Source organism: Sceloporus occidentalis, unplaced genomic scaffold, assembly GCF_023333645.1.
Source record: "Sceloporus occidentalis isolate IW3139 unplaced genomic scaffold, rSceOcc1.0.p SCAF_1, whole genome shotgun sequence".
In the NCBI taxonomy this organism is placed as follows: Eukaryota; Metazoa; Chordata; class Lepidosauria; order Squamata; family Phrynosomatidae; genus Sceloporus; species Sceloporus occidentalis.
This window is the reverse complement of record NW_028316981.1, coordinates 132,985,894-133,009,500: the sequence shown is the minus strand read 5'-3', so window position 1 is coordinate 133,009,500 and position 23,607 is coordinate 132,985,894. Positions and strand designations below refer to the sequence as shown.

Genomic DNA, 23,607 nt, shown 5'->3' with positions numbered 1-23,607 from the left:
CAGTGTTTTAATTAAGCACATTCTCTGTGCTGTCCTCTTCCTGGCACACAGAGATCCACATTATAACTCTTGTCTAATACTTCTGAACTTCCATTATATAATGGTAAATTTCACAAATCATAGGTTCTCAGCACAAAAGCAGGACAACAGTTTTGAGAAGCTGTAAAAATGGGGCCAAATAGACAGGCCAAAATAAAGCTACTTCGGGTCACTTTGGAGGTATGCTGTTTCAATGATGCATGCATCCTAAAAGACTGGAAGCCATGCCAAAGCCATTCTCCAGTACTAAGGACTACAGTGCAGCTTCTGGCCTCTTTAAGATGTGTGTGTCATTTAAACAGCATACCTCCAAAGTAACCTGAAGCAGAGTTATTTAGGCCTGTCCGTTTGGGCCCTAAGACATCACTGAGAAGAGCACATCATATGTAGGGATGCCATAACCCGGTGGCCCCCGTGACAAACCTGCTTTTGGGGGGCCCCTCCCAGTCCCGGTCCGGTTTGGCCCCTAGCCCCCGGTTCGAGCTTCCCCTGCCTCCTCCCCGCCGTCCTGCGCGTGGCTGTGCGCCACTCTCCCCACCTGGCGCACTGGCATAGCCTAGAGAGCAGCTCTTCAAAACATCTGCCACTCAGAGCTATTGGCCAGCCCACTTGGTATATAAACCTTGCAAGAGGCATTACTTTCCAGGTTACAGTGAGGAAAAAAAAAAGGCCATAAATCATTCATGTTGTCTGGGAGTTTAATTGCCTCATCTTTTAAATGTATACCGCGTCAGTATTCTTGTAATTCTTTATCACAGGATCGTTTTTGAGGCCCTAAACACCTTTACTTGTAATATGCAAATTTCTCCCGAAGGTGACCAATGGGAAAGAAGCAATCAGCCCTCCATTTGGGTTGGTTTTCAATGGCTTGGTATAGGAAGAGCTTTTGCCTTGCTTGTAAATAGGAAGGGCTTTGGGGTAGCAAAAGGCTGCAGAAATAGTTTGACCCCCCCCCCTTAAACATCCATGGCTCAGTGCTATAGGATTCTGGGAATTGTAGTTTCTTGTGGCACCAGAGCTCTTTTGACAAAAGGAGGCTGAATGGTCCACAGAGGAGGCGTTGCCTGGGGGCAGAGCGGTGGAAGAGAGGAGGCTGCGATGATGAGGAAAAGCAGGGGCTCCTCCGCATGGTCCTGGCACTTCCCTTGGCTCCCTCCCTCCCTCCTCCTCCTCCTCCTCCTCTCAGAGTAGCCACAGCCTGAGCTGCTCATTCACACTCCTTGGCTTTTCTCTCCCCCCCCCCTGCACTTTGAGACCCCTTTAACTGCCAAAGCTCAATGCTCTGGAATTCTGGTGTCTGTGAGGCATTTGGCCTTCTCTGTCAGAGAGCTCTGGTGCCACAATCAACTACAATTTCCCAGGATTCCATAGCACTGAGCCCTGGCAGTCCAAGCAGTGTGTTTTGGACACAGAGATCCTCCAAATGAATCCAGTCCCTAGCTTTTATATCTCTCTCACACACTGCAGGAATAATAATCCTGGGAATGCTAGTGTTTGGGAGACATTGAGACTTCTCTGTCAGTGATGGCTCTGAGGCCACAATAGACTACAATTCCCAGGATTCCCCAGCACTGAGCAGTCTCAAACTGGACCATTTCCTCAGTGTGGATGCACCTGGGGAGGAATTCTGGGCACTGCAGTTCAACTAAGTTTGGAGGGTTATGGGACTCCCTGTCAGAGATAGCTCTGGGGCCACAGTGTACTACAATTCCCAGCATTCCCCAGCACTAACCCAGGACAGTTAAGTCACTCTCGAAGTGGATTATTTCCTCAGTGTGGAACTCTGGGCATTTCAGTCCAGCTATGTTTTATTTCTGCAGTGTATTTTGGACCAGAGACAAGGTGACCAGGCATCCTCCTCCTTTTCCAGGACATGTCCTCTTCTGTCAAATTTCAAAATGTCCTCCATTAGGATTATGGCTAAGAAGCATGGATTTATAATTACATGGGTGTTTTTAGCTTTTATTTTTGGCCATGTCCTACATTTTTTTGCTTGGGTGCCCTACATTTTGGGGTGAGGGCATTGGTCACCTTGGTCAGATAGCTTTCCAGGGGTTTAACTGCCATTCTGCTGTGGAGCTGGAACAGAGCACCATTCCCAGAATTCCATAGCATTCAGCCGAGGCAGTTAAAGTGGTCTCAAACCAGATTATTTCTCCAGTGTAGATGCAGCCCAAGCCTTTTGCCTCTCTTATGCCTGAGATTTCAAAGCCCAGCCCTGGCACCACAACAAACTACAAATCCCAGGATTCCATAGGATGGAGTGATGAGAGTGAAAGCAGTGTGGCAGCAGCCTAAGTGTGCTTAATGCAGTTCTGAACATGGTGCACCTCTTGCCTACAGAGTCTCCCAGGCCCAGCGAGGCCTTGGAGAAGGTTTTAAAATGTAGGATCTTTTTTTTTTTTGTTAATTTCCTGGCCAGGAAATTTAAAAAAAAAAAAAAAAAAAAAACGTCCTACATTTTTAAACCTTGTCCTACATTTTTCCCGGTTTTGAGGTCCTCTGGGATGGCAACCTTAATCATATGGGAAAGGAGTGCAACTTCTAAGTAGTTTTCTAGTGGACCAGTTGTGATCTCTGCTTGCAGGCAATACCTGACTGATTTCTGCTACTCAAGGCTAGTTTGGGGTAAACAAATCAGCTTTGTAAAGCTATCAGAAACAAAAAAAAAACTACACAAAAAGGTCATACTTAGCTTCTTTTAAATATTTCTCAAACACAAGCCTGATATCAGTACACTAAAAGAGTGTAACTTGGTATCAGTCAGAAGAGTTTGTTTGCACTAATGTGTTGGCACAACAACTCCCAGTGAAGTGACCACAGATTAAAAATTATACATTCTTTACACTACAGTAATAATTGCTCCATAGACTGAAGAGTTAAAACTGCACTCTGTCCCTGGTTTTACAACACCATACAATGTGTGACCAAACTCATATTAAACTTATGTCTGTCCCTCCACATATGTGGAGCAATTTGTTCTATTATGGTGAGCACTGATGGGCACATGTGTTTGTCCTCCACCCTTAGTGCAAAAAGACAGTTTAACTGTATACCATAAGGCACTTTCCAGAGAAGTGTAGTTTCTACCTTATACTAAGTTCCCTGTTACACTGTTGTGCTCCTTATTCATCATTCAAGTAACTATGCACCTAGGCACATTTTCATCTTTTCAGTCTGCTAGTGTGCAATTATGCAAAATTACTATGGGAAATAGTGTACAGAGTAAAACTACAGTTTCAGTTCCACTGCCAGCAAAACAACAATATCCCAGGAACATTAAAATACCCTGCTGTGGAAAGTGTAATACATTTATAAAAGTCTTTAAATTTGCTAAATTTTAAACAGAAAACACTTGTGGAACACAACATAGGGGACGTCAGCTACCTGTTGCAAAAGTACATAGAAAGATCTTATAGCAACATTGAGACTAACTGAAAGAAAGAAATTGGCAGCATGAGCTTTCGTAGACTTCAGTCTACTTCCTCAGATGCATTTGAGATAAAGTAGCAATTTCTTTCTTTCAGTTAGTCTCAAAGGTGCTACAAGATCTTTCTATGTACTGATTCTACAGACTAACATGACTATATTTTTGAATTCTACCACTATTGCACCAGTTTAATATATTTTTTAAACTTTCCATTAGAGCTCATCCAGGTGGGGTTTTTTTACAAAACTAATAATGAGTGAATTCTGTGGTATTCTTGACACCATGCGAACCCTAGTGCATTAACTGTTGGGTTATAATTATTTGGTTAATTTTACATGTCTTTTGCTTCCTGACCCCACTAATAATTCCAACTCAGTCCCCCTTCCTCCCCTAGGACCAACATTTTGACAATCAGGATATGTCATTTTTGCTTCTTGATTACTGGCTTTCTAGAAAACAGCATGGCACCATTTTTGTCCCAGGACATTACACTGGCCAGGACATTAAAGTAATTCACTAGCAAAAACAATAGATCTGTTTGCAGATTTTTTGTTTTGTCTCATCCATCTTTTGCTTGTACTTTAAAAATGTGCATGGCAAATGTCTGAAACTCAGCAACATTTTTTTACAACTTTTTATATCTTGTTTTGTGTGAATTCTGCAACAAAGTCTGAAAAGTCCTCTCTGAGTGGGTGAGGGTTAAAAGTTTTGATAAAATAGACTGTTATAGTGCCCAGGTTTATGGGCACAAAATTCAGGCTTTATTTTGCATGAAACACAAACTCTGGGAAGAGAAGCTCGGTATAGATGCCTTGACAATTTATTCAATGGATATATGATAAAATGCTTCAATTAAAAAATAATGCCCATCTAACAAAACGTGCATAGCCTCTGTTCTTCAAGACACAATGACAGAGGATATCTTCCCTACAATTAACATAATGGTTGAAAGATACGAGATACAATAATAGGGACAGTGTCACCATCCCAGCTATGGCTCATCCAGCAGCAACGGACCACCCTGCCAGCAATGCTCTTGGACAGCCTGTACCAGGCAACTCTAATTTGGTCTTTATGAAAAAAGCACAGAACTGCCATGGGTCAGAAACACTCTCTAATTTAGCAGAGCATGCCAAACATTACGTCTGGATGGAGCAGCAGGACCAATGTAGTGTCAATGCAAATAAAAATGCACAGCAAGAGACAAACTAAACAACACTGTTTTGGATTTAGTGTTGATTATTTAATATAAAACATTATGCTCAAACTTTGGAGAGATGTAACATTTTCAGAAATTTTGAAGGGAAGTGGGCCTTTCCATTCTCTCTCTTTTTTAATTGGGGAAAGATTGTGATTTTATGAAAATGAAAAAAATGAAAAAATCTGATTTTACTACCCTTGATAGTCACTTTGTTATTTTAAGAACACAAAATGTATTATGTATACACTTGTTTGGCATAACATTGTCCTATTTGATGTATTAAAAAAAACAGTTTATTCAACTAATAATTAAATTAGCTATCTTTTTTTGAAAAAAATATTTTGTTGTTGTTCTTACAATGCACCTACAAGGTTCTAAAAGGTAAGGAACCTTTTTGATTTTGCTAATTTATTAAGAGTAGGCAAGTAAATAAATAAATAAATTCAAAAAAAAACTCATCAACACAAGTAAAGCAGAGAAAATTACTTTGTCTCCTCAAGTTCTCAGTCCCATCAAGCAGACATAAATCACTCATTCCCACAAAAAGAAGTGAGAAAACAAAACCCAAGACAAGGAATTGCATTGATCAGATACTACATATGGTCTTAAACAAACCTTTCCTATTACATACATTTTGGAAATAATTTGGGGGCAGGGGGCAAATATAGGAACACCTCATCCAAAACATTTTATTCAGTATTCTAGAAGAAAATATTATATAATACAACTTTTTTCCCAATTTTTAATTTTTCTGGGGGAAAAGGTTTCATGGAAAAATATGGGGGGGTCTGCCCCCCCACAGGCCTTTACATTTGTAGGTCTGTGTAGAAAGACTTTGTAGAAAACTATTATTTCCAAGTGTATCACATCAAACACAAAAATACAGGTGGCAGATTCAGCATTAGTCACACTAAGCTCTACATAAATATGAGTCACTATTGTGCAAGCAATAGCTCTACAGTTTTGCCAGACGCTCTTAGAATAACATATGAATAAGTATAGTTTCTAATCTAACAGTCCAGATAATGGGTGGGCCGCTAAGGCACAGGGGGAGCTATTCTTGCCCCTGTGCCTCTGCCATCATTCTTGAAGCAACCAGATGTAATGTTACATCACTTCCAGCTTCAATTTCAGCGTCATTTTTTGTTTTGGGGGCTATTTTCAGGTATGTGGGAGGGTTAGAGGGCACTGCTGCATTTTACAGTGGTTTTCAGCCAAATCATCTGTGGGTTTTTGTTTTTTTAATGGGGATGACTGTAGGCTTCAGGAGGCTTCAGAAGAGCTCCAAGAATTGCACTTTTCCCACCCATGGTAAAGATGATTGCAAGAGTCTTTGACCAGCTAGACCAAAGGCTGTAAAGCACAAGCAGTAAGCTTCATTTACAGAAACCACAGTTACTAGGCTGGCATTTTCCTTAAGCCCTTATGGAATGTATTCATTTATTTAATGCATTTCTATTCCACTTTTCACCAAATGGCCTGAAGATGACTTCAAATATGAAATGGCCTCAGAATGGCTCACAATGTAAAACACCAGTACACACACACACACACACACTATATATATATATATATATATATGCAAACATTTGTGAAAATTTCAATTTGTAACAGTGTCCAAAACAAAACAAAACAAAAACTATTGAATAGAGATACAAATTCAAAATATTTAGATTTGCCCTCTCTAGACCAACATTAGGTTTCTTTCAGACTTATCAAGGATTTGCCAAGTAACTGGTCAAGTTACAAGCAATGTGTCAATCAAACAACACATGAATACAATAATAACTCTTCTAAACTATGTATCCTAAATATGCAGGTTATTATCATCCTACAGAACACGTATGATTGACAGTTTCTGAATCTGCTCCTGTAGTCACTGTTATAAAGCAGTTTGACTTGCTGTAATTAGCAGGTCACAAAGTTTACCTCTGTTCCATGAAAAAACATAGCTAACTTCTGTTAAAGGCACAGAAGCAGGACAGACCCTGACCAGTAAGGTGATGTATAGACCGCCCCTTTGGGGTGGCCTGCACCCGTCCCTTTCTCCGACGGATCGGGGCCTCAGCTGCCACAGGCTGCATCAGCGACACAAGCCAAGGAAGGAGCTCCATTTTGGAGCTCCTTCCGGCGGCACTGAAAGGGCGCCACAGGCGCCCTTTAGCGACACAATGACATAGCGGCTGCGCCACACTGCGCTGTTTGGATGCGACGCAGCCATTACATCAAAATGGCGGTGTCCATGTGAACAGGGCGCTGCCATTTTGTACGTACTCCGTACGTACTAGGGTTGCAAGCATCTAAAAGAGACGCCCCCAGGCAACCCTAGTACGTACGCAGTACGTACAAAATGGCCCATTTGTACAGGGCCTTAGTAACCTTTCCCACAGCATTTTCTCCCAAGTTAGGCTTTGATATTCTAAAGTTAGCATGGCATTTGGAAAAACAAAGCAGAAACTGAATCAACTGTGTCATTCAAGCACCTTACATCTTTGTGAAGTGTAGGGAATACAGCCCAAGACATCCAGCATTTTGTTCACTGAAGATTCCATCTTAATCCAGAGAGGGAAGTGAGTACTCTGGGCCATATGGAAATGTCTGTTATAAGTTTAAACACTTTATCTTAGCATTCTGAAGAGGAGCTTATAAAAAAAACTGTCAGAATACAATCAATGGAATATGTGACTTACCACATTGTTTTTTCGATGACTCTGGACAGTAAACTCTGGGCAGAAGAGCAAATCTGCAATGGCTAAAAGCAGTGACTCAGCTAGTGGCCTAGCATTTTCATCATCTTCATCTCCCTGCAAATCATGAATAAATTACATTATTTTTGCCTGAACCTAAACAGTCATTGCAGAGCAGAAAAATAAATTTGTTAGTTGCTTCATCCAGAGACATATGAACAAAAATAATTAGAAGTTAGGTAAAAGATGCATCGTAGGAATTTTGCTCTGAAGCAAAAAGACGCACGATGGCAACATATACAAATAGGAAGCCACAACATATCACAACCCCACTCTAACATTTTTATAGTTTTGTTTTTCCTCTTCCACATGTTACACACAAACCTTTGGGCTGTATGGAGGTCTTGAACTCAAAATGGCTATGAGAATGGTTCAGGAGTACACTTATAAATGTATACTTCATCTATAGAAGCTTTTGTGAGACATTCTTTTACCAAGAGGAAAACTGCTGTATGTTGGAACAGGTTTCATAAGGACATGTCAAAACAATAGGAAAAAGAAAATATACCGCAAACATCCCCAATAAAAGGCAGTTACAATATGAGAACAGATGTGTCTCAGTTAACAAAGTATTCATGGGCATTATTACTATAACAGAAAATTTGGTACCAGAGGCAGAAATAACATAAGAATAGGACCAATAGTAAGATCAGCTAGAGTAGAATCCCATTCCTCCCCAACTTAAGCTTTTATTGTGTACTTCAGACTCACTACTGCAGCCTGACATTGAAAGTCAGTGTTTCTCCAGGCTTCCTTCACCATCCTTCCAATGCCAAAGCTACTAAAAAAAACCAAAACACTCAATCAGATAGAGGACAAGGAGGAAAAAGTAGGTCCTGGATCAGCTTGAAAAAGCCTTGTAACAAGGAGCTTCTTTATCAGAGACTTTGGCCCAGTACATGCCGGCCCTGAAGGATGCCCTCGTCAGGTGCGAGGGGCGCCCAGCCCACACACCCCTCATCCCCTTGCACATGATGAGGGCATCCTCACTACGCAGCACTGAATAGACAGCACGCGTGATCACGTCACTGCTGCGTGGCATCCAAATGGAGCAGCGACATGCTCACACCACTGCCAGCTGTTTACAGAGGCGCAAAAAGGAGCCGCTTTTTAGCGGTCCTTTTTCTCACATAACAGCACCACACAATTTGGTTGCTGCAGCGCTGCTATGCAGCAAGAAAAGGCGGCCCCAGCGAATCTGTACCTGGCCTTTATTAACCTAAGATATGCATGTGCCAACTCCTTGAAGCCACATGTTCATTTTGTCTTACAACTTGTCCTGTTTCTTATGAAGTGGGTCAGATAACACAGCACACTATTACTTTTATCCTGATCAGTACTCTGCAGAACCCATTAAGACCTGTACTGCTTATACAAACTGTATAAAGCATATATACACAGTTTTGATAGTGGGATGGAATGTAATAGGATCCAGAAGAATGCAAATAATGACCCTTGCCCTAAATTTTCAAGGGGCAGCACCTTATGGACATATAGGTCTTTCAGATCTTTTCATTGGGCAGTTAAAAACACACTGCAGAAATAATCCACTTTGAGACCTTTTTACCTGCCTTGGCTCAATGCTAGAGAATTCTGGGAACTGTAGTTTTGTGAGACATTAAGCCTTCTCTGGTGTCACAATAAACTACAATTCCCAGGATTCCCTAGCCCTGAGCCAGGGCAGGTATAGTGGTTTCAAACTGGATTATTTCTGCACTGTGTTTTAGACCTTAGTGTTGATGTGTGAAAGTAATAAATCTGCTTACAAAATTCCAGATCTTTCTGTGAAAAGATTATTTTTGTTATACTGTGGACCCTTGTTATATGCTGGGTTTGGTTCCAAGATCCGCCATGTATAACAAAATCCATGGATGCTCAAGTCCCATTAAATATAATGACATAGGCCTGTTACAGACTGCCAAAATAAAGCTGCTTTGGGTCTCTTTGGAGGTATGCTATTTAAATGATGCATGGGTCCTAAGAGCCCAGAGATCACGCTAAAGCCACACTCCATTCCTAAGCACTGGAGTGCAGCTTTGGTGCAGCTTCCGGATTCTTAGGGTGCATGCATCATTTAAACAGCATATCTCCAAAGAGACCCGAAGCAGCTTTATTTTGGCAGTCTGTAACAGGCCATAGCAAAATGGTCTCCCTTATAAAAAATGGAAAATCAAGGTTTGGTATTTGAATATTTTTTTTAACATTTTCAAACCGTGGATGCTTGAATCTGTGTATAAAAAAATCTGTGTATAAGACGAGCCGACTGTAAGGACTTTTGTATTAATATATGTAGTGAGGACTTTTATATTAATATATGTAGTATGTCATGAAGCCATTGTCTTTGTTCATACCTCTGCTAATCAGCTGAAATCTGGGAATATAATTCAATTCAGCTGTTTCACTTTCTAGTCTTCCTTTGTAAATTCCTTTTTCAAGGACAGCAACATTTCAATTCCATACTACATGCCAAGGAAAGTTCAAATGTTCTATAACTGGTTTGGGGGTATTGCCATGTTGGTGAGCAAATATAATGCTTTCACACATCAACCCTGACCACTGTAAAGATCTGAAAGATATGCATCTCCTTTAAAAATGTAGAGCAAAGATCATGATTTGCAGCCTTCTGGATCCTACTACATTCTATCCCACAATTACAATTCCCAATGCTTTGTAGCTAAGCATTTATTACTACACTGTAAGCATCTGAAAAAGTGGGTTTATAGCCACAAAAGTTCAGGCAAAAATAAAAACCACTTAATCTTAAAGGTACTGCTGAATTTCTTGTTCCCTTTCCCTCCCTTCCTCCTTTTTATGCTTACCTATCTAGTAATCCAGTGCTTGTTTTACCACAAAGTATGTACAAGTGAAAAACATGCAGCACATAATCTATATGATAAATATAAAAACTATGGCTATTACCTAAGTTCATAAAATTTTCCATGTGAAAAAATGGGATGTTTACATCATGGAACAATGCATTTGGGTAATAAAAGCACCATCCAGGGCAAAATTCATACAATCTGGGCAACAACAACAAAAATGACTTTAAAAATGGCTCATGTCTTCCTGGACAACAAGACAACTTGGGCTTCAAGTACATAACAATATCTATTGCATGAATTTTAAAAATGCTTGTAACTTCAAGCGTGATGCACAGAGACTACGACAAAGAAGCATAGGTTACTCAGGGAGGAGAAGCACAGGTTACTCAGGGAGGCGATGTTCTCTGCTTGCTAGGGCTGAACAAGCAGCTTTCCACAGAGCAATCTAAGTACTTCCAGGCATTCAAATCAAGTCCTATTCTTTTTATCTTGATTCTGATGCTTCAATCACAAGTGAGCTACTGTTTCCAAGGAAACCACAAGTCTTATCTGTAGGCCTAGAGCACTGCCACTGAAAGCTGGATTGCAGATCCTCCCCCTCTGCAAGAAGTGAGACAGCAGCTTATCTGTGACAGCCAGGCCTGTATCAGCTTGTGCACGACACAGAGCCTTTCACTCATGGCAAGCAGGCTGGACTACAATAATGACCAGCATTGATCTGACGTTGTCTAGTGCCACATCAGAGCAACCAATAAAAGCATCCCAAAGGCATACACAGACACCAGAGATGAAAACAGGTTGGCTGCAAACACTTCCATTCATCTTTTAAATGAGAAAAATAAAAATAGAACCTTAAGAACTGAAGGCATTAATTGGTTAATTCTTGGCATCAATCAAGTATTTCGTCAGCCCTGTGCTAACAATGACAGAGCTGAAAACAGAGCCATATCCTGCAGTAGAATATTCCACACAGAAGTTTTAAGCACTGATAGTATGATAATACTCTATGTAGAATATGCTTGCAATCCTTAAGCAGGAACTTCTCCAGCTGAAGACCTACTGAAATAAACAAATATAAGACAAAAGCACAGTTGTGCTCTTACAACTCCAATTCATTTCAATAAGCAAGTGCAGAAGAAGCCAAATGCACACACACTCCCCAATTATTTACTACAGCATAACTAACTAGATTTAAATTCTATGGCACTGAAACAGAAGAAAAGGCAGCCAGGTGAAGGTGAGAAGAAGGGCTAGAGTCTACTTCAAAAAGCATACTGTACCTTTGCACTAGGCGAAACAAGAGTTGGACAATCAGTTCACACCAGAACAGGCTGTGTTGCAATTACAGGCAAATGTTTTAAAACTCACAATAAGTGAGCCATTAAAAATGTAACAAGAAAATGCAACTATTAGGGATACAGAACCTTTGAGTTCTTAAGAATAAATGAGTAGATGGGGTCAATATAGCAGAGTAGGCTATTGAGAAGTGTCGTGCAGAACCACAAGCTGCTGCTCTTAGTGCCCTAGAATTACCTAGAATTCCCGAGACTTGGGACTTTACTGCACTCAGCTTTTAAACCATGATTTTACTAGGGGAAAAAGTACCTTTGACAATACTCATTGCATGACGATGTCTCTGACCTGTAACTGCCCTGTCCCCAACTCTTCCCTTTTCACTCACAAGGGAAACACAGGTACGAAATGTTGCTCCCTGACAGTTGTGCAATCATCAGGTATGTGGTGTCACTGTACCCTCCTCCCCCTCACTATTCCCAAGCACTGTAATTATCTTTATTTTTTACTGTTTTTTATTTATTTATTTTTACTTTTAAATTAAATCACAACAGCAGAGCTCCAGAAAAGGAAAAACAAAAAACATAAAAACCCTAAAGGAATGAGGGTTTAAAGGGGAGGGGTAGGAAGAGATCGCAATGAGGGCAGCAGTCCCAGTTGTACAAATGAGAAGAGGTGATGGCTGTTCTATGAACAGCAAGTTACCATTTCATTATCAACTGTTGTTGCACTGTTGTTTGTGGTTTTTTGCTTTGTTATTTTATGTAATTGTATTTTGCACTGTTGTAAACCGCCCTGATGTTTCGAAGGGCGGTATATAAATAAAGCTTTTATTTATTATTTATTATAACTGTGTGGCTGGTGCAAGAACTGAGTTTCTGCAGAAGAGTCCTTGGACTGAAGCATCTGTCTTTTAATCTGATAAGAGCTAGAAAGCCTACTGCTTTATCCAAAAGACTAACAGAACATCTGACAATACAGTAAACACATATATAACATGAATGTCCACTCCAGAAAGTTGGAATTGTACATTGTGTGGAAACAGAGTTGCTATCTCATAACACATGAAGTGACTTATAGTTTGACTAAACTATTTAATTTATTGATACCCTACTTTAATAGTCCTGAATAAGCATGACTTAAAACCACAGATCAATAGCAGTCAGTCCATGACATTTCTCACCAATATTGCAGACCAAAAATAATGCCTGAGTAAGCTAAGACAGATGCTGAGTATGATTTTAAAAAATCAGTATCTGGTATTGGTTGGAACCCAACAAAAAGCACATTTCATTCCTCTTTTTAGGAGTGTACAAGTCTTGATTCAGTAGATTTCCTCCCTCCAATTCTCATTTAATGAGACAATGAATTTTGAGATGGCATTCAACTTTTTTGGAGAGACTCCACAACTTTCTTCTGCCATTGTGCATTGCTTCTGGGTAGAAAATGAATTGTAAAAAGCAACAAGCTTGGACAAAAAAAATTCCTGCCACATCAGCCTTCCCATTATATCAAAACACCCATCATGCAAGCTACAGTATATATGCCCTTTCTAAATGGGAGAATTCCATGTGGACCAGAACAAACCAAATTACATAGTGCAGATATACACAGACAAGGATATGGGGCTCCCACCATGCAGATTCAGATTCTACTGATTACTGTTTCATTAATGAGAGCTGCTGCAACCTGCATCTCCTACACATCCCTGAAAAAGTAATATAATCCAGTATATACACACCCCTCCTCGTCCAGCTCCAGGAACAGTCGACCAGAAAAAGCCTCTCCAGTCAGGATCTTCAAAAATATAGGGTAGGATGCGAGTCAGAAGACGGCTGCAATTCAGAACAATTTGCTTTTCCTTCTCAGAATGACAGCCACTCTCAGCTCCCTGCACCAGCTTTTCCACTGCCTGGAACAAACCAGATAAAGAAAATAAGAGCTGCTATTGTGCTGTTACCATTATATGCCACAAATAACATACCTTTAAACTACTTTATTCCAATTTTGTCATGTCATATCATTTCTTATTACTTAGTACAATTATTTCTTATTGCTAGTGGAGTCAGTGGACTCTTTTTTTTAATAAATCATGAGTATCTTTCTGGATGCAACTTTCCTTTTTTCAGAAAGTAACAGCTTGGAAAATGTGTGTGTGTACATGAGTGTGAGACACTGATCCATCTCCAAATATGAGCCCAGGAATGACAACTGGAAGGAAGGTGAAGGAATAAAGTGCAAAGGCAGGCTTACTGTTGGAAATAAAGAAAACAAAAATAATGACCACAGAGGAACTATGGTCCCATACAGACAGGCCAAATTAAAGCTGCTTTGGGTCACTTTGGAGGTACGCTGTTTAAATGACAATGCAACTTAAGAGGCCAGAAGCTATACTAAAACTGCACTCCAGTCCTTAGGACTGGAGCATGGCTTTGACACAGCAGCTTCCAGCCTCTTAGGACGAAGACATAATTTAAACAGCATACCTCCAAAGTGACCCCGAAGCAGCTTTATTTTGGCCTGTCTGTACAGGATCTATATGAATTCAGCCTAGACGATGAATCAAAATAGTAAAAGATTTCTTGGATCAAACATTGGTCAGAACAGAGACTGCAGCCAAGAAACCAGAAGAAAACTAAGAATAGGGAGGACAGCTGTAAAAGAACTAGAAAAGATCCTAAGGAGTAAAGATATACAACTAAGCACTAAAGTTGAAATCATACAAGCCATTTTATTCCGCATCACCATATATGGATGTGAGAGCTGGACAGTGAAGAAAGCAGATAAGAAGAAAATTAATGCACTTAGACGTGGTGCTGGAGAAATGTGTTGAGGATAAAATGGACAGCCAAAAAACAAACAAACAAATGGGTCCTTGAACAGATCAAGCCTGAACTCTCCCTGGAAACCAAGATGACTCAGTTGAGGCTGTCATACTTTGGCCTCATCATGAGAAGGCATGAGTCATTAGAAAAGACAAACATGCTAGGAAAGGTGCCGGGCAGAAATAAGAGAGGAAGGCCACATACTAGATGCGTAGACTCAATCAGAGGGCATGAGTTTGCAGGACATGAGCAGAGAAGTGGAGGACAGGGACCCAGATTTAGTAATGGTCAAATTAGAGACACTGAAATAAATGACTTAAGTTAATCGTATGTGAAGGCCCAGGGGAGGGGGAATGAAAAATACAATTTTTTTCCAGTGGAAAAATTGGATCTGAGGAAAACACAGAAAAAACTCACATGCAATATATTCTTAGTCCTGTATGAAATGCTTAAAACAAGGTTTCTCTCAAAATTCCAGGAACTGTGTAGGTAAAAATTAGAGGATTGTAATTCCTGTGCATATGTTAGACAAGGGCAATACTTAAATCCAAAATACAGTTGTGTACCTACACCTATTGGTTGGTACCATCTTCATGAGAGCAGAATACCAAGCTGGGGAGAGGATCATTATGTGTTGTAATACAAAAAAAATCAAATGCTCAATTTTTTGATGCTGAGTTGAACTTTATATCCAGATACAGTGCTAAACTAGTCCTCAAGACAATGGCCTGAAATGCACAGCCCAAAAGGTGAGGCTTCGGGCTGCTTTGGGGAGCATGGCATGCAGACAACGTACGTTCCCAGAGCAGCCAGAGGCTGCTCCAAGGCTGCTTAAAGCAATCAGAAGTTGCTGGAAAAGGGAGCACAGAAAAAGCACTTCTTGCCAGTGGCTTGTTTGGGACCACTGCGGTGGCTTGCTTTCAGAGCGGCCCATCCGGTCACTGCAGTCCACAGCTGATTGGGGGCCAAATGGGGCTGGGGTGGCCAGAGGCCGCTCCAAGCAGCTGATCTGCTTTGGCCCAGTGTTTGAATTCAAAGAATATTTTATCACAAAAATTTATCACAACATTTGTTGTTTCTGCTTTTCTTTTTCCTACTTCTCAGATCCTAAAAACTAAGATACATATGGCAAGATAGCACAGGTGCAGCTATGTGCAGCTCCTTCTCTAGCACAGGCCTATAATACTCCCTCCATAACTGTCATCTTCAGGCCTGCAAGGAAGTGACCAGGCAGGCCCAGCTCCATCAGGGCTAGCATGAAGGAAGAGACTCCTCCCTGCATAACTGTCATCCTCTGGCCTGCGAGGGAGTGACCAGGCAGGCCCAGTTACCGTCAGGGCAAGCCTGAAGGAAGAGACTCCTCCCTCCATAACTGTCATCTTCCAGCCTGTGTGGGAGTGACAGGCAGGCCTAGCTCCATCAGGGCTAGCCTGAAGAAGCAGAGCCCTCCCTCCAGTCTATCTGCCTTGGTCCAGGCCTCAGAGGGAGAGAAGAACCACTGGACCTCATCCCCTTTCCCACCACCAATCCCTTCTCCTTTTGTGTTGTGTCTTTTAGATTGTAAGCCTGAGGGCAGGGAACCGTCTTATTAAAAATAATAATTGTAAGCCGCCCTGAGAGCCTTTAGGGCTGAAGGGCGGGGTATGAATACCATAAATAAATAAATAGATAATATAATACAGTGTATATTCAGTATTGTGTGCACAAAATTAAGGTTTTCATAGCTTAAATTTCATAAATATGCCAAATATTATAGTATAATTTTATACTATATTTATAGTAAAATGCTGTTTTCAGTAATCTCTACTAAGCATAACTAACAGCTCTTCTACACTGCAGAAATGAAGCAGTTTGACACCACTTTAACTGTCATGTGAAATCCTGGAATTTGTAATTTGGTGAAGTATTCAGCTTGCTCTGTCAGAGTGCTCCGGTGCCTTGCCATATTACAAGCCCTAGGATTCTGTAAGATAGAGTTATGATAGTTAAAATGATGTCAAACTGCTTTATTTCTGCAGTTTGGATACACCCAAGTTGGGATTCAACCAGTTTATTCAGGATGCCCTCTTGACCAGTGCAATACACATTACCTTGGAGAATGTTGTACTAAGAACTAAAAAAAATTTCCAGATTTTTCAGCCTCTGAGCATTAAGGCATGAAGAATATTCTAAGCATATTAATGCCAATGATAAGGGAGTGGTGCTGAATATCAATAAGAAACACTCTTTTCTTTAATAGGCCTGTATTTTCTTTTAACCTCATTATTGCAGCATAAGAAACAGATACAGGTGTCTCTTTTTCAGTTAGAGAGGCTTGAGTACCAACTTCTTTTGCTTTTACTGGAAGAAGCAAAAATCATTACTTCTGTGGAATGCATAGTATCTGTATGTATGTGTTTGTGTGCCTTTAAGTCACCCATTGGCTTATGGCGACCCCATGAATACCACAGTGGTTTCTTAGGCAAGGAATACTCATAGGTGATTTTGCCAGTTCCTTCCCCTGAAATATAGCCTACAGCATCTGACATACATTCTCCCATCCATGTGCTAACCAGGTTGACCCTGCTTAGCTGCCTAGATCAGATGGGATCTGGTCCCTGTAGTCAGAAGATAATTCCAAGAGTATAAAAGAGTACCAAGGCATAGAAAGTGATCCATTGTCATTTGTGGTTGATGGTAAACTAGAAAAGGAAATGGAGTCAAACCACCAAAACCCTGCAGGGTAGTCAAACATCAAAAGTATAGTTAAATCTCAAAAGGATTAGCAATGGCAATCAGCCTTGGATAGAATTAGCCTGCAAGATGAGAAAAGCAACTGTAAGAATCTTGATTCCAGTTATAGTACTTATAGATGTTTCTGCAGCAGACCCATATGATCAAGAATCAGAAAGGCCATTAAATCGTTTAAGGAAGTATGCTGAGCCTTTACATTTACCAGGGTCATCTACCATGCTTCTGCTCAGTTCTCCTCAGAAGAAGATATCATAAACTGTCAAACTGAACATGACATTACCAAGTCTCTGATTCCCATGTTGAGGATTCTTCTCGTCTTTAAATTAACAACTGTTCCATCAAGCTCAGTATTGACTGGGACTACTGAATTCTATTTTCTCACTGAGCACAATCACAACTTCCTCCTCCTCCAGCTACAAATAACATCAAATTAACTTTCATGATAAATAGCATCTTCAAAGCAACCTTTCGTTCCAAAATAGCATGGTAAAACATTCCCCTCAACTGTGATCAAAATCTGTATTAGTGGTTGAATTCAAAAACATAGCCATGTTAGTCTAGACACATTATACCCATTATAACACTAGCTAACTTCCCAGCCTCATATGGGCTCTCTTGGCCAATTCATCACATCTTCTTTTTGGCTTCCACAATACATCCTAATAATCATTCAAATGGTTATCTACTAACTTTGACTTTAGAAAACACACTTGCTTTGTCCCCAGTGATCATAGTTAAAACTGAACTTGTCACATCATCTCCACACCCACAAAGTTTTGCATTCCTATGGACATTTTCAGGCACAGAAAGCTATATAGGTATGTCCCTGGCCTTTCCACACTATATGCATGTGAGGAAATAGGCTCAAGTCTACAGAAGCTCATGCTACCAACTTTTATCTTTCAGTTAGTATCAAAAGTCCTGCAATATCCCTTTGCATACTGTACTAGTGGCTGCTGTTCGTTTTAGAAAAGAAAATAGCACCAACTATGGGATTCTAAACACATGGCTGAGGTTGCATCTTTTTTGACCCTAAGATTGCTCATATTTTAATGCAAGGCCAGTTTGAAACAAGTTGATATTTCAATTGAATGTCAGCAGAAAACAGCTCAATGTGAAGAACACATCTTACCTTATAACACAACGTAGCCAAATTTGAAGGGGATTCTTCCCTCACAGCTCTGATTTCTGCAGCAGGAACTAGAGCAAAGACATCTTGGACTGAAGTAGCTGTATCTGCCCAGAACTGGTCCCAAAAGGCATCATCTGTGGCCTCCACAGGCTGAAGCGACAGAAATATCACAGTAATCACTTTGGGAACATTAAAGGCCACAGAAGGCAGATCAGTCAAGGAGTAGGTTAAACAAACAATTATAACTTACACTAGCTCTGAGCTGCTGTTTTAACACTTGATCCAATAAGTATATAAAGTTATCAATCATGCATCTTCAGAGAGTTCTACTGAAGTCCATGCTATAATATATCAAATACTATACTATGAAAGCAACCCAATATTGACAAAATGACAAACACACATGTAAATGCATTATTAATACAGTAACTTAACTTAGAGGGTCGCAAATGGGCAAAATAATTGGAAAGTAATGCCAAGGACATTGAAGCAAAAAGCATGAAGAGTTGAGGAGAGAACAGGTCTTATCTGCTGAAAACAGTGGTTCTACCAACTTTTAAGGTGTTTTAACTCTTAAAACAGACATTTGTCATAATATTCAGAAATCTCTACATATGTGAGAACAGGTTTATATGTACAATATTCTGTACAGGGATGGACAGGTTGCTTACCTGTAACAGTATTTCTTCGAGTGGTCATCTGCGAATACATACAAATGGGTTTTACTGCGCCTGCGCAGTGCTGTTCGAAAACTTCTAGAATCACTGGGCAAAGTACACTTTGCAACATATGGCAACTTTTTGGCGGTAACCCCGGCCACCCATTATAAGGCCCCTGCCTTCCCGCTCTTTCCCCAGTTCCGAACTTTTTTTCGCCGCATGAGCGACATGAGAATGAGCCAATAAAGAGCAGGACACTGAGGGGAGGATGGGCGGGATTTGTATGTATTCGCAGATGACCACTCAAAGAAATACTGTTACAGGTAAGCAACCTGTCCTCCTTCTTCGTGGTCTCTGCGAATCATACAAATGGGTTTAGACTGACAAGCTTAGGTAAGCAGCGGAGGGAGTGTCCTGAGACCAAATACGGTTCAAGTAATATGATTTATTGTTCACAATAAACTCTTTGAAACCAACAACTTTAGTCAGTCATCTTTTCAAGTGCCCCAGGATAGACCGTGTCAGGTAAGGCACAACATCTTTCAAGTAGTCAAATAACAGCATGAGCAAGGAAATGCGTAATGCATAAGACCAAGTAGTGAGGTCACAAAGACCTAAGCAAAAACATCGAATAGTGAGGCCATAAAGACCCAAGCAAAGACATCAAACGAGGGTAACCAAGTATGATACACAGAACCCAGTGCCATATCCCAAAGTATGAACAGATAATCAACATAAACATTCCCTGGATCAAGGGGTGCATAACCCTGAACATGTTCGGAGTACATGTCTTGGCACCATCTCAATGGAAGATGTATAACAACAAATTTAATGTAAAGCCGAAACCAATACAGCCCTTCCAAAAGCTGCATCCCGTCTGGCCCTAGTGTCCAACCTGTAATGTTTAATAAATGTCATTGGTTGGGACCAAACAGCCGCTTTGCAGACATCCTCCAATGGCACCCCAGTCAAAAAAGCGGAGGATGCTGCTACCGCCCTTGTTGCATGCAACCGTACCCTGGTCGGGAGGGGTCTGCCCAACAGTTCATAGCAGAGGTGGATGGTACCAGCCACCCATTTTGAGAACCTCTGCGGTGACACCAGCAGTCCCCTCTTTGGTTCCGAGTAACACTGGAACAGTCTCTCAGAGCGGCTCGAACCCGAAGTTCTGTCCAGATAGAAGGCCAAAGCCCTCCTAACGTCCAAAGTGTGTAAGGTCCGTTCGACCTCCGTTGTAGGGTTCGAGGCCAGGGTAGGCAACACAATGTCCTGACACATGTGAAAGGTTGACACCACCTTCGGCAAGAAAGTAATATCAGTACGGAGGACCACCTTATCCCTATGAAACTTTAAAAATGGCTGGTCTCTCCGCAAGGCACAAAGTTCGCCCGCACAGCGGGCAGAAGTGATAGCCACAAGGAAAGCAGTCTTCCAGGTTAAGAGTCTCAAGTCCGTTGTGGCCATCGGCTCGAAAGGCTTGGATTGCAAGGCCGACAGTACCGCGTCCAAGTTCCAAGCTGGAGTCGGTACCGACACCGGGGGGTAAAGGTTTCCACAGCCCTTTAAGAAACCCTTCACCAAGGGGTCCCTAAAAAAGGAAGGTTTATTCCCAAAGAAATGTAAGGTACTGCACTTAGGGCGGAAAAACGAAAAGCACAGATATAGGATGGAGGACACCTGGCTGAATGAAACTACGTGTGAAAGGGATCTAGAAGTCCAAGTAGACCATAAGCTGAACATGAGTCAACAGTGTGATGCGGCAGCTAACAAGGCCAATGCGATTTTAGGCTGCATCAATAGAAGTATAGTGTCTAGATCAAGGGATGTCATAGTGCCACTATATTCTGCTCTGGTCAGGCCCCACCTGGAATATTGTGTCCAGTTCTGGGCACCACAATTCAAAAAGGACATTGAGAAACTGGAGCGTGTCTAAAGGAGGGCGACTAAAATGGTGAAGGGTCTGGAAATCTTGCCCTATGAGGAACGACTCAGGGAGCTGGGGATGTTTAGCCTGGAGAAAAGAAGGTTAAGAGGTGATATGATAGCCCTGTTCAAATATTTAAAGGGATGTCATATTGAGGAGGGAGCAAGCTTGTTTTCTGCTGCTCCAGAGACTAGGACCCGGAGCAATGGATGCAAACTGCAGGAAAAAAGATTCCACCTCAACATTAGGAGGAACTTCCTGACGGTAAGGGCTGTTCGACAGTGGAACACACTTCCTTGGAGTGTAGTGGAGTCTCCTTCCTTGGAGGTCTTCAAGCAGAGGCTGGATGGCCATCTGTCGGGGATGCTTTGATTGTGATTTCCTGCATGGCAGGGGGGTTGGACTGGATGGCCCTTGTGGTCTCTTCCAACTCTACGATTCTATGATTCTATGATTCTATGACTCAAACTGGAAGTAGGAACAAATGGCAGACAGGTAGCACTTGATGGAGGTTAGACAGAGTCCCGCCTCCAAAAGTGACAGCAGGAACTCCAGTACCACTGGAGTCGTGACCTGGTCCGGGGAGAGGTCCTTCTCGGCCAGGAACCAGAGAAATCTCTTCCATTTGAAGGCGTAGGACCTACGGGTGGAAGGCTTCTGGGCTGCACGGATCACCCTCCGTACCGAGTCTGGCAGTGCTGCTAAGGATGGAGTCTCCAAGCCACTAGTGGTAGGCGATCCATGTCGGGATGGTGGACTCATCCGTCCTGGATCGTGAGGAGGTCCGGGCAAAACTCGATGCGGAGCCAGGTTCTCCTTGACAGGTGTATCAGGGACGGGTACCACGGCTGCCTGGGCCACCACGGTGTGATGAGGATCGCGTCCGAACGGTCCGCTGTCATCTTGGACACCACTTGTACGATCAACAGGAACGGAGGGAATGCATAGAGCATATCCCCGAACACCGAAACCCAAACGCGTCTCCGAGGGAATTCTTGCTGCGCGTCCTGGAACAGAACCGGGGACAATGGGTGTTGGCGTCGGTCGCGAAGAGGTCGATCAGGGCGCACCCCACCGATCGAATATCTCGCCAACCGTGTCTGGATGACGTCTCCACTCGTGGGAGACCGACGCTGCCCTGCTGAGCTGGTCTGCCAGGTCGTTGTCTTCTCCCGGAAGGTGGACCGCCTGGAGAAGGATCCGCCTCGGAATGCACCAAGTCCAAATTCGCAACGTGATGTCCAGTAACGTCGAAGACTTGGTGCCTCCTTGTTTGTTTAAGCAGTAGAGGACCGTCATGTTGTCCGTCCTGATGAGGACCACCTTGCCGGCTACAGTCGCCTCGAACGATTTCAGGGCCTTCTCCACTGCCAACATCTCTAGGGCATTGATGTGGAGCAACCTTTCGTCTTGGGACCACTTCTCCCTCACAATCAGATCGAGGAGGTGGGCTCCCCAGCCTTCCAGGGATGCATCCGTCATCAGCGTTAGTTGCGGCTGAGGCGGGGAGAAAGGCAAGCCAGCACAGACGTTTAGGGGGTCTAGCCACCAACTGAGGGAAGAAATGACGGGTCTCGGGATCGTGAGCCACCTGAGCGACGAGTCCCTTGCTGGGTTGAAGACCGAAAGGAGCCATCTTTGGAGCGGCCGGAGTCGGAGCCTTGCCCACGGCGTCACAAAAGTCGTAGAGGCCATGTGGCCTAGAGCTACCTGGGCGTCCCTGGCTCTCACTCTCCTGTGATTCAGAAGCGGCTGTACCAAGGGCCCTAGCGCCTGAAAACGGTCCCGAGGGAGATAAGCGGTGCAAGTGTCGGAGTCCAGGACCGCGCCGATGAACCATACCTACCTGGAGGGGGTAAGGTGCGACTTTTCTAGGTTCACTACTAGCCCAAGAGCCTTGAGCAGTGTCAGCGCGAAGTCGATAGCTTCCAAGAGATCTGCTTCTGAGTCGGCCGCCAGAAGCCAGTCGTCCAGGTATGGGAACACTCTGTAACACTTTTGGTAAAGGTAGGCTATGACTGGTGCCATGCACTTCGTGAAGACCCTCGGGGCTGTAGCAAGGTCAAACGGGAGGACGTTGTAGTGATAGGTGTCGGAGCCGACGGCGAAGGTGAGGAATCTTCTGTGGGACTCTCGCATTCCTATGTGGAAGTAGGCATCCTTGAGATCGATCGTGGCAAACCAAAGTCCCTGATGAAGGAGAGGCAGGATAGAATCTAAGGTTACCATCCAAAAACGACGATAACGGAGGAAGGAGTTTAAGTCCCTGAGGTCTAGGATGGGTCTGGTGCCACCATCCGGTTTCGGTACTGTGAAATATCTTGAAAAGAAGGCTCCTTTCAAGTGTTCCTGTTGGACTGGGGAGATCGCCCCCTTTGCTACTTTGCTACTTCGTCGAGAAGGGTGTCCGAGGGTAGGGTGGGGGGAAAAACTCCCTTAGGGGGGAAACTTCGAACTCGAGGGCATAACCCCTGCGGACGATATTAAGAGCCCAAGAGTCTGTTGTAATAGTAGCCCAGGTGTTAATGAAGAGCTGAAGGATGTCAAGGAAAAATGGAGAAGAGACGAAGTGCGCAGACACACTTCAGGATCTCTTTTTGGATTGTTCGGTGTCCTGTCTGCGGGGCTTCCGGTAGCGAGGAGGGGTGCCTCGCCTGCCAGAAGAGGAAGATTGTGATGGATCGCTGAGACCCTGGTGCTGATATTGGCGGTCCTGTCCAAATGATCTAAAGGACTGACCTTGAGATTGCCAGGGCCGCTGTTTCTTCCAGAACGGTGTCGACACAGAAGAAGGCATACCGT

At 42.7% G+C, this 23,607-nt stretch overlaps 1 protein-coding gene across 2 annotated transcripts in view; it reads right to left on the bottom strand.

Moving 5' to 3' along the window:
- HID1 (HID1 domain containing) overlaps positions 1 to 23,607 on the bottom strand; it is a 78,452-nt gene that overhangs the window by 40,952 nt on the left and 13,893 nt on the right. For both annotated transcript variants that reach the window (XM_089536717.1, XM_089536708.1), the window contains exons 2-4: positions 18,223 to 18,372; positions 13,274 to 13,444; positions 7,361 to 7,474 (exon numbers count right to left, since the gene is read on the bottom strand). In XM_089536717.1, coding sequence (XP_089392843.1) covers positions 7,361 to 7,474; positions 13,274 to 13,444; positions 18,223 to 18,372 — 435 coding nt within the window. The remainder of the gene's footprint in view (positions 1 to 7,360; positions 7,475 to 13,273; positions 13,445 to 18,222; positions 18,373 to 23,607) is intronic.